Source organism: Schistocerca cancellata, chromosome 2 (genome assembly GCF_023864275.1).
Source record: "Schistocerca cancellata isolate TAMUIC-IGC-003103 chromosome 2, iqSchCanc2.1, whole genome shotgun sequence".
Taxonomy (NCBI): domain Eukaryota; kingdom Metazoa; phylum Arthropoda; class Insecta; order Orthoptera; family Acrididae; genus Schistocerca; species Schistocerca cancellata.
Genome location: NC_064627.1, coordinates 880,194,178 through 880,211,935, shown reverse-complemented (window position 1 = coordinate 880,211,935; position 17,758 = coordinate 880,194,178). Strand labels below are relative to the sequence as shown.

Below are 17,758 nucleotides of genomic sequence, written 5' to 3'. Positions count from 1 at the left end.
CTAGCTCAAGATTTGCAGTTCCTTGTCTGAACCCCTTGATCTGTTTTACTATCTCTTCGATTCGTCCCATAAAAGCCACCGAACCATGTTACTCGCTTACCTAGCAATGTCTAGTCGATTATACAAAACCTAGTTTGATGGTGCAGCGATTCAGGCATTAGCCTCGCGTTCAAGAAAAGCGGGATTAAAATCCGAGTACAGCCATCCACAACACAAGTTTTACGTGTTTTCACTAAATCGGTAACGGCGAATCTCATAATGTTTACACCGATAACGACAGAGTCCATTTCTTTCCCTCTTTTTGCATTATTCGTGCTTGTGTTCGATGTCTGGCGATCTCCTTGACGACGACATATGAAAAACGAATGTTCTTACCACCGTTTTTGTCATATGTCAACATGCCTCTTTATTAATTAACAAAATGCACTATGTACATCAACGCCAATACTCGACAAAGTGTAAAAAAGATATCTGGAAAAATATTTATCTGCCACGGCCTCGTGAAACGCAGAAACGTGAAATCCCCCGTTCCAAAATATTTGCCCTTACCGTTGTTGCTCATGTTCGGGGAACGAGCAGGGCCTGTCGTGCCTCCCGGAGGACGATATGTATTTACTCTAATGCAAATCCCCAGCGAGTGCCGGACAGTGAAATACACAGAAAGGCAAATAAAGAGAAAATTGAAAACGCTTTCAAGCTCCAATCGCGAGCCTTGCTCACGCTTGAAGAACTACAGCTCAAATGTTTGCCGTTCGTGCACTGAAGCCCACCATCAGGGACGAGAGCGACACCAATCTCGTGTGGACGTGCTTCCAAACAATACAGTTAGAGGCTGTCGCACACACACAGCGTGACTACCATGGGATTCGTTACCGGATTTAGGCCGGCGAAGGCTGACCGCTGAACAAAACATATCTGCACTTTGTAACCATGATAACTTCTTAAACCTGTAACTGTAGCCATTGAAATTTTTGAGTCCCTTAGTGGGTGGTAGCATCAGCAATAACTGTAATACAAACGCCGCTGACGAATCAGAGACTTAAGTTTCATTGGGCATCGCCTAAGGAAGTAAGCACAATCGTGAATATTCTCTGACGTTGGTCGTCTTTAATTGTCACTACTGATGGGCATGGAAAAAATTTTGAAGTTAATGTAGGAAAAGCGAAGCAAGCTTCGCACTATAGCTATAATTATGTACATTTGTACAGTGGAGATGAATGGCAAATAAAAAGCAAAAAGCGGATTTCAAGTTACTTAATTTTTTGTTTTGGCAAAAATATTATATAAAAACATGAACAATATTTTTTATTTATTGTCTAAGTAAGAGTCACACAATTACTGCAAATGTTTTTAGGTTCCTTCGTTTTATCAATTAAAATAAGTATTTTATTCCGAAAAACGCAGAACATACTAAACACCTTACAGTTATTGGCAAAAACGAGGTGTGTGCCAATGAAAGAAATCTCAAGGAACTATTCAGTTTGTTAATTACGAACATTTTCCATATAAAGGTTTCTCGGGCTTCTTGCCACGCCAAGTGGCTTGAAATCCACGAGCTTTCGGCCGAGTACTCCTCGGCCATTGTCAAGTGGTGACTGTCTTCTGGTTGCTGCTGCCGTCCTTATATAGTCGCGCTGCCTTCCGTGGCGTCACTGGTGCCCACTTCGGCACCATATATGGTAATGTTGACGTGTTGCGGCCCACGTGCCCGCTTCAACCTTCTGATGGCCGGGTTCGGCGCTGTGCTTAGCTGCTGGCCGTCGTCTTTATTGAGCGTATTGTCACACATTTTTATTTCTATCGCTTCTTTTATTATGCTATCCCAAAAACTGTTAATCCGTGTGAATATAGATGTCTCGTCGAATGCAATACGATGACCGTTTTCTAATTAATGCTGTGCTACCGCTGATTTCTCTGGGTATCGTATATGAAAACATCTCTCGTGTTCTACACAGCGCTGTTCAATGGTACGCACAGTCTATCCGATACAGAATCGTCCACACCCACATGATATTTTATATACTCCTGGCGTTCTGAGGCTTACGTCGTCTTTTACAAGCCTCAAGCGTTGTCGAATCGATTTTATGCCTCTTCAGGAGCCGGCTTATCTTTCCTGTATTGAGCCACAGAACGGCAAGAACGCTAAATTCTGCGAGTCTTTCCGCTTACGTATTTTCGGAAAGATAGCTTGCGAAATCTGGCAGTTGTTGTAACCGATTTCCTTGAATACTTTCCTTAAGCGGTTCAGTTCCTTCGGCAAATTTTAAGAATCTGAGATGGCTTCGACTCGATGCATTAAGGTCTTCAGAACAGAGCTTTTCTGCGACGGGTGGTGAGGAGACAGAACATGAAGTGTGTCACGCAACATGGGGGGGGGGGAGAAAAGCCAACCCTCCTAGGGGTTAACGGCCTTGGCAACAGAAACGGCACACGAATTGGTATTTAGTAACGTGGAATGCGAGAACACTGAACAAGCCTGAAGGACTACAGAACCTGAAAAAGGACATGAAGAAATATAATGTGACGATGGCGGTAGTACAAGAAGTGAAATGGAAAGGAAGTTGAATATTTGCATCTGGGACACGCATACTATTTTACAGCTGTGGAAGCAGAGGATATGGAGGCACAGGTTTTCTGGTTGATAATTCTCAAAAGTCTGCCACATTGAACTTTAAGCCTGTTAGCGAAAGAATCTGCGTATTACGAATGAAAGCCCGTTTCTTCAGTATATACTTCATATGTACAAATGCACCAACAGAAGATGCAGAAACAGTGGAAAAAGATGTATTCTATGAGCAACTGGTGCAGGAAATAGCAAGGGTGGCAAAACATGATGTTAAGGTGGTTATGGGGGACTTCAATTCTCAAGTAGGAAAAGAAATCGCATGATGAGTTATAGTGAGAAATACTGCTCAAGAAACAAGGCAATTCTATGTGGAGGTTAGAGATATAAGGAAAGGATTCCAACCCAGAGCAATTTTCTGTGAAGAAACAGACCAGATTTTCACTTTCAGACAGATCCTTGATAAATGTTATGAGTGCAACATCGACGTCCACCAGCTGTTCATCGACTTCAAACAAGCTTATGATAGTATCAAAAGAGATCAACTTTGGAAGGCATTGCAAGAGGCAGGAGTCCCTAACAAATTGATAAGATTGGTTCAAGTGACTTTGAGAAGAGCAGTATGCAAAGTAAAGATCGAGGGCACTTTTCCAAAGGCATCTGAATTTAACGAAAGGCTGCGGCAGGGTGATGTGCTCTCCACTATTCTGTTTAATGTCGCCTTGGAGAGTGTAATGCGAAAGACTCAAAGCAACAACCCTGGGGGAAAACCGTTTAATAGAGTAACTCAGGAGCTTGCAGATGCGGATGATATTGATTTGTTATCCAGGAGGAAACAGGACCTGGAAGAGAAGCTTGAAAAAGTGGAAAGATATGATGCGGAGATGGGGCTAACCATTAATCAATCAAAGACCAAGTATATGGTAACTTCTAGGAAAAGATATAGTGAAGGAAAAAGAAGCATAACTTTTAATGGAAAAGAATATGAATGCTGTGAGAGCTTTAAATTTCTTGGGTCACTGGTAACTGAGAATAATGATGTGAGATAAGAAATACATGCAAGGATTGCAGCTGGCAACAGGAGCTATTTTGCACTGGTTGAAGTGTTTAAAGCAAGGAGCCTTACTAGGAATCTGAAGCTCACGTTGTATCGTACAGTAGTTAGACCTGTGGTGTTGTATGATTCAGATACCTGGACTATGACACAAAACGATGAGGAGTTGTTGCTGAGATGGGGAAGGAAGATACTTAGGAGAGTCTATGGGCCAGTGAATGATACGAATTTTTGGAGAATCAGAAATAATGTGGAGATCAGAGAGTTGTACAACAAACCAGATATCGTGACTGATATGAAGAGTAACAGACTACGTTTGTTGGGACACGTAGAAAGAATGATGGAGAATAGCACAGTCAAGAAAGCATTCAAAGGAAAACCTGGTGGACTTCGTATAAGGGGCAGACCAAGGACCAGTTGGCTAGACAACGTGGAAGAGCACTTGAGAAGGATGTGAGTGAGAAGATGGAAAGCCAAGGAAACCAGCAGAGACGAGTGGGCGGAGGTTGCCCGGGAGGGTGGCTGAGACCACCATTTGCTTTGCGGCGGACGAGGACATCAAGTAACGACAAGGCACCATCTGTCTCTATCTCCATCGTGAACTTGACGTTGTCATGGATGTTGTTGACGTGGTCCAAGAACTCTCCCACCTTTTCACGTCCATGAGACCAGACAACGATCGTGCCATCGACGTAAGGATAAAAGCAACTAAGCTTTTCAGGAGCCGTGTCCAGGGTGATGTTTTTAAGTACTCCATGAACAGAATGGCTACAACTGGTGCTAATGGGCTTCCCATAGCACGCCGTCCGCTGGCTGAAATATTCTCCATCATACAAGAAATACGATGATGTCAGAGTATGCTTGAATAAATCCACAACACTGTCATCAAATAAGTAGGAGAGCAGATCTATAGAGTCTTTAATGGGAAAGCTCATGAACAATGACACTACATCAAAGCTGAACATAATATCCCCTTCTCCACGACGCAGGCATTTCATTTGACTGATGAAGTCGGCTGTATTCTTGATGTGGTGCACACAGTGACCAACATGCAGGATAAGGATGTTGGCCTAATGTTCCGCGAGTCTGTAAGTTGGCGATGCAATGGTGCTCACGATGGGACGTAGAGGAGTGTTCTTCTTGTGAACCTTTAGAAGGCCATACAATGTATGTGGTCGAGGTGCCCGAGGGAGGAGATTTTTGATGACATTCTCTTCCAGTGAAGTCATCTTGAGAAGCTTCCACGTATTCCTCATTATTCTTTCTTGAAGTTTGGTCCTTTCACAGTTTTTGATACGTCTCCTCCTCCAGCATCAACCGAATCTTCGCGTTATAGTCGGCTCGTTCCAGAATGACGGCTGCATTGCCTTTGTCAGCTGACAGGACTACGAGATGTGGATCGTTGCAGAGTGCACGAAGACCATTCGCCCAGCTCTCGTCATGTTCGAAGTCGGCGGCTTGGATTTAGAAAGAATGCGACTCATATCCTGGCGAATTTCTTCTGCAGTTTCACTGGGCATCTTATGAACTGCATGTTCCACGCCACTTACTATGTCAGCAAAAGGGATACTCTGCGGCGATCGTGCATTATTAAGTCCCTTCTTGAGAGCCGATATGGCAACCGCGTCGATTTTTCTTGTCGTCGTGTTGATAACGGGGCGTTCTGTTGTTTTCCGCTCTGCTCCATGATGTTGCTGTGAAATCTGGCCGAATTTCCCTTTCTGCCTTTCCGTGGTTGTCCTCTGTGATGACATTTGTTGTGCTACTGTGGCTGCATCAATCCATTCCCAATCCAAAGCCGAGAGTGACTCCGAATATCCCAATGGCCTCCCCAGGCCTTCGATGCTGCGCCACGTGTCCTACCCGTGGAAGTACATAATATAGGAGTGCACAGTTTCACGAGAGGTCGCGTCGGTTTGTATGCAACTGCTTTCTAGTATGATGTATCCTCTCTCGCAACAGTGCGAAGCTGGCACGACGAAATATTCTCTTGGCAGCAGCAGTGTTAACATGGTGGCTCACGTAGGCAAAACGTGGAATAGTCCTCTCTTCACGGCAGCATAACAGAAAGTCTAGAGGACTTAATAAATTTGCCTTCTTAACACGCAGCTTCTCCAGGCGTTTGATGCTGCGCCACGTTTCCTCCCCGTAGAAGTACGTAATTTAGGAGAGCATAGTTTCACGATGACAATCAGTATGTGCATTATGGTCTGGTTTAGCGCCGAAGCTGTGTCCGTCAATAGGCAAAATTGGCGCTTTTGGGGGACTTTCAAGTGATTGCGTTTATGTCAGTACCATATATTGCAGGACATCAAGCTCAAGATTGGTCATAAATCAAGAAAAATATCGGCTCCCCACGAAATACCAAATGTAAGATAATCATCTTGTAATAACATCAGTAAATAATAGTGGGAGCACGTTATTTTTAGAAACAACAGGTTTACTTTGGTATATAAAAGATGAGCACACATACTTAAACCTTAAGGACATGTGATCATCTCTTATGTTCCAAAGTAAACCTGTTTTAATTCAAATGTCTTTCAAGTTGCCACATAAACCGAAAAGCTAGTTCCCTTCTTTTACGTCCTAAACTGTACCCAGGACATACTCTCCTCGTTCTTCCATTCTGGTCTTCTAATGTACATTAACTGAAGTTAAAATGTTTAGTTACGCCGGTTGCGAGAGGTGAGGCGATGGTACAGTCATCTAACAACATCTAACACGGACCACAGATGTTGTCGGACGTCAACGCCAGGGCTCTGCGCCATAAGAAGAAGAAGAAGAAGAAGAAGAAGAAATCAGGTCACGCCACTAAATTTGACGGCTGTTATTATTACTAATACTGTAAAGAATCAAAATACTGCTGATTTCTCTTTTTTGATTGTCTGTGTAAGGCTTTTCGAGGGAGTTAATACTGAGTTAGCACACCTAGCACGGTGATGTATTTTATTCTGGTCTTGGTTAACAATATTCTGTGGGATATAAGAACGAATGTGGTCCGTCATGGGTGTTTTACGATCATTAGCAAGTAATTTTGGAAAACAATCGTGGGAGAGTTGAATCCACGTTAGAAAGCAACGCCTGAAACAATGTCTTTTTTCTGATAAGTCCTACAAGTGGCGAAGCCGTAGAGGATTTACTCCGATGATTGTTTTATCGTTTCTGAATAGAAAGAGTAGCTTGGAAATGATAGAGAATTAGTGGGATTATCAGCTTATTCTATGACTCGAGACCATGCCAGTCTATGTAATAATCTTGACGAATAAATAAAATAACCAGTGGTCCAGTATCCCGTGTTATTTCTTGTGAGTGACTTTACAAAAATATTTATATGAGAAAAAGGCCAAGGAACATCGTTAAGTCAAAGCAGTCAAATGCAAATCAATTTCATAATACAGAGTGCCCGGGTTAAAACATATAATAATAAAAATGTAATAGGTTGAGACACAATTGATGTATTTATTGTCTTGCTTGTATATGTAAGGTAACTCAAACAGACTTTTGTGTTTCCTTGCGGCAGTTGGTACCGTTTGCGCAAGCGCGTAACTGACTTGTTTGCATGATGTAGGCCCTTTGTCCTTCGCAGAACCTACAGTTAATGCAACAACGTACGTAGACATGCTGCAGCTGTATGCTGTGCCGCAATTTCAACAAGACAGCGCACCATGCCATTTTGCGAACACTCAACATTATAATCCTATTAAGAGAATTCAGAGTCTTCGGAATGACAATTTGTATCATTCAGCGAGTCTTTGTTGATGGTTGCTAGTTTAAGAACGGTGGAACTTAAGGAAACAATCATTTTACGCGGCTATGATCACTTTCCTCCCTCAGGGAGTATCTGGTACCACATGTTTCCAAACAGACTTGGCAAAAATGTTACAAAAACTAGGGCTGCGTATTTAATTTTAGTCGTCACTGCTACATTAACACGGCCTAAAGACGGTATCTGGTAACAAGTGGAAGTATCGAGCAGAAGAAACGAGCGTGAGACCGAACACGATGGAATATGGCTACTGTAAACCACCCTATGTGTTTATCACCAAAGAAGCAGAAGATACGAGTTAGTTCACAGCGTTTGCACAAACACCAGAGACGCGGAGGGCGTTTGAAATCGTGTTCCGAGATGCAATGAGCGTATCTATTCACTTAACGGGACCTGAATAAAAGATTGATTGCTACTGGGAGATGTGGGAGTGGCTGAAACCGACAGTTCGATAGAGGCATTGTAACTCGATTTCAGTTGTAATCCTGGTCGACAGTGCTAGTTCCCACTAAGTTGCACAACACAGTCGGAAATTGCCACCTGCAATGGAAACGGTGAAGAAACGAGTAAAGCGGCTGTACTTATGAGTGAACTATAATGTCTAATGGTAAACGGGCCTCGATGCTAGGGTATGTTAATATGTAACGACTCTTTATAGTCGTCATGGTGTAGTCATACATCGTATCACTCGTTTGAAAGACAACATGCTTTATCCATAAACGACGTCCTGCATACAAGAGAGGCAGGTGAAGACACCTATTCCGTCTAGTGCGATTTCGTGAAGCCGTTCGAAACCATACCTCATTGTCGAATACTAATCAAAATACGATAATACGCAGTCCATTCGCCAATACGAGAACGGCCTGAGGAATATTTGACTAACAGAACCCATTACGCTATACTGGACGGCGAGAAAGTTATACAGAAACGAATCCAATAACGGGTGTGTCCCGAGGAAGCGTAACAGGAACTCTAATGCTTTCAAAATAAATAAATAAATAAATAAATGGTTTCTTAGAATCACCAGCACTCTAATACGATGCTGTAGTTTACAGGATCGTATCGTCCTTGAACGGGCGTTAGTAGCTGCAAAAATCCTTGGACAAAATTACCATCCTTTTACTGAATGACAGCTCTCTTTAAATTTGGGTAAGTGTAATACAATGCCTTCCAGAAAGAGGTAGAAAACGACAATATCAAATTGCAAGATTAGTGGTGAAAAACTTGAGAACGTCGAACTGTGGAAGTATCGGGTACTTATAATTAAAGTGCAACTACTCACAGAGGACCAGTGAGGGCTGCAATTATTGTATGGCAACAAAACTTGCTGGATACGCTAATACGTTAATGTGGAACCGATTTACGGAGAAAAAAAATAGTTTCACTTTTGGCCACCAGATGCAATTTTGGCACTATACAGTACCTCATCGACGTCTCCGGTGCTCATATTGAACTTATTCTGTAGGTGGCAGTTAATAATAAAAACCATCATTACACTTTTCACACTTCTTTTACCTTTTCTACCAACATCCCGTTATTAATCCATTACATGCGGGGACATTTCTATTCGTCTTTCTTGAATTCACAGCGTCAGATTTCCATTTGGTGGCTAAAATTGAAACTGATTTTTTCCGCATAAATCGTTATGCATTAATTCATTAGAATATCTACCAAGTTTACTGCCGTACAATCATTACAGCCACAATGGACCTCTGTGAGTAACTGCACTTTTAATTATAACCACACAGTATTTAGTGATAATAGTAAGAAAAGAAGGAAAAGCTTAAATTTGGCAGGAGTATATGGAGGATCTATACCAGGTAGATCAACTTGAAATCAATATTACAGAAATGGAAAAAGATGTAGATGAGATGGGAGATATGACAATGTGAGAAGTATTTGGAAGAGCACTGAAAGACTTAAGCCGAAACAAGGCCCCGGAGGTAGACGATATTCTGTCACAACTACTGATAGCTTTCGCAGACAAAACTCCTCCATGTGGTGTGCAAGATGTATGAGACAGACTTCAAGAATAATATAATCATCCCAATTCAAAGCCAGCTCGTGCTGACAGGTGTGAGTATTACCGAACTACCAGTTTAAGAAGTCATGGCTCCAAAATATTAAAAAGGCTTCTTTACAGAGGAATTGAAAAACTGGTAGAAGCGAACCTCGGAAAAGTTCAGTTTGGATTGCAGATAAATGTAGGAACACGAGAGGCAATACTGATGCTACGACTTTTCTTATAACATAGATTAAGGGAAGTCAAACAGCATTTGTAGACTTGTAGACAGCTTTTAACAATGTTGACTGGAATAGTCGCTTTGAAATACTGAGGGTAGAAGGGGTAGAATACAGGGAGCGAAAGGATATTTACAACTTGTACAGACACAAGACGACAGTTATACGAGTCGAGGAGCGTGAAAGGGAAGCAGTGGTTGAAAGGAGAGTGACACAGGGTTGTAGCCCATCCCTAATGTTATTCAATTTGTACACTGAACAAGCAGTAAAGGACGCCAAAAAAGAATCTGGTGCAGGAAGTTAAGTGGACGGGGAGAAGAAATTAAAAATTTGAGTTTTGCACATGACAGCCGGGCACTGTGGCCCAGCGGTTCTAGGCGCTTCAGTCTGGAACCGCGCGACCGCTACCTTCGCAGGTTCGAATCCTGCCTCGGGCATGGATGTGAGTGATGTCCTTAGGTTAGTTAGACTTAACTAGTTCTACGTTCTAGGGGACTGATGACCACAGATGTTAAGTCCCATAGTGCTCAGAGTCATTTGAAAACAGCAAGCAGGTTCAGGAAGATGTAAGTTGAAGTAGCTATTCGGAGATGAAGAGGCTCGCGCAGGATAGAGTAACGTGGAGAATTGTATCAAACCAGTCTCCGGACGGAATATCACAACACAAACAGTAGGAATAAATATGAAATGATACGATCACATTAAATATGAATTATGGAAGGCAAATGGAAGACAGATTTTTTGTAAGGTTGATCGTAGAACTGAATGCATCTGTAAAGACTGTCGCATGCAAAATGCTAATGCGATTAATTCTTGAGCATTGCTCCAGTGTTTGGAATCCTCAGATAGGGACGACTGACATCCAATGATTTCAGAAAGGTGCTGTTGTGATAGTAACAGGTGGTGGAGCTCATACGAAAGTGCAACAAAAAGAGAATCATTGGAAGGAAGAGGCAGTTCTCGCGAGACATTGCTGTGCAAATTTAGGGAAAGTGTATTCCAAGGAAGCTGTGCGAACATTATGCCGTCACAATAGTATACCTCCCGCAGCGATAATGAGAGATTACGACTAATACGTAGTCGTATAAACAATCATTTTTACTGTTCCATAGGTCAGTCTGTAAAAACGAAACTCTTACAAGATCATTTTATTGTCTGCCTCTCACTGTCGGTGCGTTCGTCAGTCGGTCCGACTGTTAAGGCCCATATTTTTTTAAGAACGGGTAGACGTATGACGTTCAAATTTATGTCACACAGTAAGACGATAATCCCTTGGCGGTGTAATAAACGTAAGCTTTTAAGTCAATCCAGTCGAAAGGTGCGGCCATTTATGTCACTTATTTTGATACTCAACCAACAAAACCTGTAGGATGTTTGCCGTTAAGCTAGACTCACGAATTTGGGCATGAATCAAGGTTTCGCGGAACAGATGTAGGAAAAATTCCGAAAGTGTTAATTTGTAGTAACAAAAAATTAGTCATTTGTTACCCGAATTTCTCTCTGTCCGTCACTCTATTAAGATGTCTTTTTCTGAGGCACAAGTAGACGTATTCAGTTGAAATTAATTTCACATACTAAGCTACATGGTCCCGTGATGGTGTAAATAATTTAAGCTCCTACGTCAATGTAGTCAAAAGATACGGCTGTTTAAGTCATATTTTGATACCCGCAAATTCACCCTTTAAAACCTGTAGGGTACTTCCAATCGACCATGAAATTTGGCAAGGAGCAAGGTTTCACAGTGAAAATAAAGGAAAGAATCAGAAAAGTGTGAGTTTTTAATTATGTCACACAAAGAAAATATTTCTTGCGTCATTAGTAATCCGACTTCAAATTTAAAATTAATATTGGAATTCACGGAACCGGTACCTTGCCAGTATCAACGTCGATCAGGCAAAAGTCGTCGACATGATGGACTCCCGGTAAGGATGAAATGTCTACATACGTAATTAAGTTCCTACGGAGCCTGGCCAATTTGGCCCTCGTTCGGTACGCGAATGGATCAGGAAGAAATATCTTTAACAACGGTTCAATGTACCTTGCGCCATGATTGTGTAATAGACGCAGATTTAGGTCTGACGTACGAACACTGGTAGTTTAGGGCGTAGGCAGCTGCGACTCACCTGGCATTACGGTGGGCGACGTCATGAGGAAGTTGATGCAGGCGGCTCCGGTCCCGTGGCCAAACAGCGTCACGTTGGAGGGGTCGCCGCCAAAGTGCGCGATGTTCTGCTGCACCCAGTGCAGCGCCGCGATCTGGTCCATCAGGCCGTAGTTCGCCACCCGCGCCTTTAGGTGCGGCGCCAGGTTCGCGTTCAGGAACCCTGCAACAACAGCGCTTTTTTAGCCTCATATTAGAAACAACTCAGCCGAAAGACCTCGGTTAGCGCTATGGTCTAGAAATTAGGAATTCATCAGTTGTACTATTTTTACAACCCACTTTCAGGAGCTGTGTCTCATCTTTAGATGTGTCTGCAAAGTTAGATATAAATAATGACGCCTATCCAAATTGTCAGCATTAAAAGAACTAAAGAGAAGTTATCCTAAAATTCTTAAGAGGAATCCCTACGTACGTACATAAAAAGGGGCTCCGTAAACGTCGAATAATAAAAGTTAAATCGGTGTATAATAGTACGTCCTCGGTAAATGGCGTAAAACAGAAGACCCTTTCAACTCCTAGGCCTACAAGAAGAAAGCCTCTAGCAGAAGAGTTAAGGGCGCGCCAAACATGGATCCGCATAAAGTTACGTAGCTGATTTTCCAATTACTGAAACGAAGAAAAAGGGTGGTAGGTATATAGTCTATCCATCCATAGGCATGTGTGAAAACACAATGTTACCCCTGAGTAAATGTTGCTACTCGCCAGTGCTGAACACCCACACACCCACCCACACACACAGACACACACACACACACACAGACACACACACACACACACACACACACACACACACACACACACACACACACACACACACACACACACACCAAACCCGTCCCAAGCGCACACCAAAGTTGAAATGCCGGCGTGAGAGGCAGTATAGCCGTAACTGACGATCGATATTGTAACAGTTTTCATCTAGTCTAGGAACTCACAGACCAGAATGAACTTCACTGAGACACTAGTACACTCCTGGAAATTGAAATAAGAACACCGTCAATTCATTGTCCCAGGAAGGGGAAACTTTATTGACACATTCCAGGGGTCAGATACATCACATGATCACACTGACAGAACCACAGGCACATAGACACAGGCAACAGAGCATGCACAATGTCGGCACTAGTACACTGTATATCCACCTTTCGCAGCAATGCAGGCTGCTATTCTCCCATGGAGACGATCGTAGAGATGCTGGATGTAGTCCTGTGGAACGGCTTGCCATGCCATTTCCACCTGGCGCCTCAGTTGGACCAGCGTTCGTGCTGGACGTGCAGACCGCGTGAGACGACGCTTCATCCAGTCCCAAACATGCTCAATGGGGGACAGATCCGGAGATCTTGCTGGCCAGGGTAGTTGACTTACACCTTCTAGAGCACGTTGGGTGGCACGGGATACATGCGGACGTGCATTGTCCTGTTGGAACAGCAAGTTCCCTTGCCGGTCTAGGAATGGTAGAACGATGGGTTCGATGACGGTTTGGATGTACCGTGCACTATTCAGTGTCCCCTCGACGATCACCAGTGGTGTACGGCCAGTGTAGGAGATCGCTCCCCACACCATGATGCCGGGTGTTGGCCCTGTGTGCCTCGGTCGTGTGCAGTCCTGATTGTGGCGCTCACCTGCACGGCGCCAAACACGCATACGACCATCATTGGCACCAAGGCAGAAGCGACTCTCATCGCTGAAGACGACACGTCTCCATTCGTCCCTCCATTCACGCCTGTCGCGACACCACTGGAGGCGGGCTGCACGATGTTGGGGCGTGAGCGGAAGACGGCCTAACGGTGTGCGGGACCGTAGCCCAGCTTCATGGAGACGGTTGCGAATGGTCCTCGCCGATACCCCAGGAGCAACAGTGTCCCTAATTTGCTGGGAAGTGGCGGTGCGGTCCCCTACGGCACTGCGTAGGATCCTACTGTCTTGGCGTGCATCCGTGCGTCGCTGCGGTCCGGTCCCAGGTCGACGGGCACGTGCACCTTCCGCCGACCACTGGCGACAACATCGATGTACTGTGGAGACCTCACGCCCCACGTGTTGAGCAATTCGGCGGTACGTCCACCCGGCCTCCCGCATGCCCACTATACGCCCTCGCTCAAAGTCCGTCAACTGCACATACGGTTCACGTTCACGCTGTCGCGGCATGCTACCAGTGTTAAAGACTGCGATGGAGCTCCGTATGCCACGGCAAACTGGGTGACACTGACGGCGGCGGTGCACAAATGCTGCGCAGCTAGCGCCATTCGACGGCCAACACCGCGGTTCCTGGTGTGTCCGCTGTGCCGTGCGTGTGATCATTGCTTGTACAGCCCTCTCGCAGTGTCCGGAGCAAGTATGGTGGGTCTGACACACCGGTGTCAATGTGTTCTTTTTTCCATTTCCAGGAGTGTATTACAGATTGCAGCATGTGCCGTAAACCCATTACAAATCAACAAATAGGGCCAAAACCAAGTAAAGCCTAGGAAAAAACTTTCTAGGGCCAAGATCGCAAAAATAATTTTTAATTTTCAAACAACCAGTTTCGACAGATTTTGCTGTCATCTTCAGGCCATTAAATTTTGTATTGCACAACGTGTTCATTTTGAGTTCGACCTCACACCAAGCTGTGATGTAGATAAAATGTAGCACACGAGAACATGACGTGAGTTCCAAAATTAACACATTTTATAACATAAAATCTTGAAGATCTGAAGATGACAGCAAAGTCTGTCGCTATGGTTGAGTGTAAATAAAGAAATATTTACGAAATCCCGGCTTTAGAAAGTTCTTACCAATAAAATAGATCGCTCCTTCTAATTTCTCAGCAAGAGAAAATTCAATTGAAGCCTAGGAGTTGAGAGGATCTTCTCTTTTATGCCATGTACCAGGAATGCACTAATTTAACCTCGGTTGTTCGACTTCAATGGATTCACATTTTATGTGCGTACATGTTTTTTTTAAGAATTGTATTATAAGTTCTCTTTAGCTTTTTTTTACTGCTAACGATTTGGATAGTCTTCATTATTTATAACTTTTCAGATGATACTGAAGATCGAACAAAGGTCCCAAAAGAGAGCTGTGCTTTCCTGTTTGGAAATAAATTTTTTTTACAGCTATAGCGGATCTTATCATTGGTGAATATCAGCAGTTGTGGATATCCCGTCAGGAGAAACTTGTGCCACATTATGAACTGTTTCATGGCGATGAAAATTTACGACAGAAGCACCAAGTATGTAAATTCTGGTTACAGTACTCCCAGTTCGATTAATTGACCACTATAGTTGAGTTGTGATTCCAAATAATGAAATCCAGCCTGTAGTCCACAAAGTTTACCAAAAAGGCGAGTTAAAAGAGCTCCAAAAGCGTGGAGCTCCATTTGTGGTATACACCAGGTTTTGTGGAGGATTGGAAGTTTAGTCACTGTAGCCTCGTTGTGTGTCTCCGACTCTCCAGGCTGAGTTAGTAATCGGACATCTGCTTACCATTTCGTTCTTGTTATCTGCCCATTTGGTCTCATGGGAGTGCTTAAAATCTTAACTACCATCCATTTCTGAGCGTGTACCCACTTGACGACAGTGGATTGTGTTAGAAGCTTCCATTTTCAAACCTAAATCTACTTATTTCACGTCTTTCCTACTACAGGATGCAACGAGGTACTCCACGACTGACGCATTTACACGAGAAAAGCTTTTTCTCGTATCTTATACGTAGGTTGGAACTTAAATAGTGGTACCTACTTATTAACAACCGATAGAAAAGAGTTACATGTTTGCACCTGTTACTGTCCTTCAAAGTAGTCACCAGCGTTGTGTAGAACCCGTTGACAGCGATGTGGAAGGCGTAGTATACCATTAGCAGAGCCTGTTCTGCTGATGGTGCCAGTGGAGCGGTCTACTGCCCGTCGAATCTCTAGAACAGTTCTGAAGCGAATGCCACGAGGTGGTTCCTTCATCTTCGGAATCAAATCAAAAGTCACAAGGACTTACGTCCGGGCAGTACAGTGCCTGCCAGTCCCATCGACCGAACAGAGCAGTCACAGCTTGCGCTGTATGCGCCCACGCATTGTCGTGCAAAATCATGGGTGGGTTGTGCAGAATGTGTCGCCGCTTCTTTCGCAAAGCTGGTCGCAGATGATGCTCCAAAAACGACCTGCTTTGCGAAAGAAGACGATGATGACGATATAATGGATGCTGCTCAACGTAGCCCGGGTCCAATACACGACGTATCTCTCAACCATTAGGCATTTCACATTCTGAGTTATGGCGTACACTGAAGTACAATAATCTGTGTCTTTACCATAAACAAAAAGTGCATCGTTTACATCCGGGAGATCCTTCCCCTTCGCTTGGATTGTGCAACTGGTTCAATACTAATCGGCAGTTACACAAATACATTTTATTTACTAAAGAGACACAGTTTGCCCGAGATGGTATAAACAATTTATATAACGAGCACGTATAGTCTGAAGCAAACCCACATGCAATAGTGCAACGTAATTTCCATCAGCGATTTAGCATAAATGTGTGGTGTGGTACAATCGACACACTCTTTATTGGACCATTCATTTTCCCAGGACGTCTAACTGGCGAGACGTACTTACAATTCCTTCACGAAGAAATGCTCCGCTTGCTCGAAGATGTTCCACTTCCTACGCGATTGAAAATTTATTTTCAACATGACGGCACGCCTCCACATTTCACCATCGCCGTTACTATAATTTTAAATGAACATTTTCCCCAGAAATGGATTGGTCGTGGTGCTACAAGTTTGTGACCACCCAGATCGCCCAATTTAACACCAATATAATTTTTTTGTATGGGGATGGATGACATATTTAATGAGGACAAAGTCAATACTAGTTAGGCTTCATTTGCTCGCATTATGAATGCAATAGACGAAATTAAGAACAACTCTGTGAAACTGAAACGAGCAACAATATCTGCTCATACACGTGCCACTAAATGCACAGAAATTGGTGGAGACATTTTTGAACATTTGTTGTGAATGTATTGTGAAATTGTATGTACAATGTACAACTTCCTTAACACTGAGCCTTGTTTTTTCCGGTTCAACATGAATTCACGTGTGCTATGGTGTTAATAAAAGCAGATTATCTGCCACATTCATACAGTTTTAGTTAACGTTATTACCATAATTTTTCCAAAATGATATTCTTTACAACTTCTGTTGAAAACTTTCTGTAATTGTTTGGAATTTAAAAAATCAAATTGGGCCAAATAGATAATAAATTAATAATTTTACGAAATTACTTCTTTGCTTCTCTGGATGTTCTGGACTACTACTGCAGATACAAGTCTGTGACATGTTCTATTAGATTTGCCAGGTCAGTAGCAACAAAATAAATCGAAATCGTGCTTTACTTTAAAGTCGTACAGTTTTGTGATGGCTTCGTATTAGCGAAGTTGTTAAATTTCAGGCAAAATTTTTTATTAGCCGTAGCTCCGTAACTAAACATTTGCGGATCTATGTTTATACGAACTTTTTTCTTTAGTTTTACTTGTACCATAACATATTAAAATATTTGCATATCTTCGTCCATCACCTTGTATATATACTGGCGTCGTAGAGTGTATCTGCACAATAGTCCATTTGTGGCGGTAAGCGCTGCTGGTTTGTATGGAAACAAACTTCTTCCATTTACTCGCGGTATTTGCTGTTGATGACAATAAGGCCTACATTACTTCTGGTCCTCAAGCTTGCATTCAATATTGCTCGGTCCTCTCTCTGGTTTGCTTTCCCGGCAGTGTTGGTTGTACATTAACAGTGGTACACAACAGTACGAATAGATTTACTGATGAGGATTCGGCCAATATTCATTTCATTAATGGGTTCACAGAATGCAATCGAATAGCGGCACCACGATGCTATGTTCAGTTGTTCCTGGTTCAAATGGCTCTGAGCACTATGGGACTTAACATCTATGGTCATCAATCCCCTAGAACTTAGAACTACTTAAACCTAACTAACCTAAGG

General features: G+C 43.1%; 1 protein-coding gene across 1 annotated transcript in view; it reads right to left on the bottom strand.

Moving 5' to 3' along the window:
• LOC126159497 (neuroligin-3-like) overlaps positions 1-17,758 on the bottom strand; it is a 357,313-nt gene that overhangs the window by 247,485 nt on the left and 92,070 nt on the right. The window contains exon 3 of the mRNA XM_049916554.1: positions 11,748-11,948. Coding sequence (XP_049772511.1) covers positions 11,748-11,948 — 201 coding nt within the window. The remainder of the gene's footprint in view (positions 1-11,747; positions 11,949-17,758) is intronic.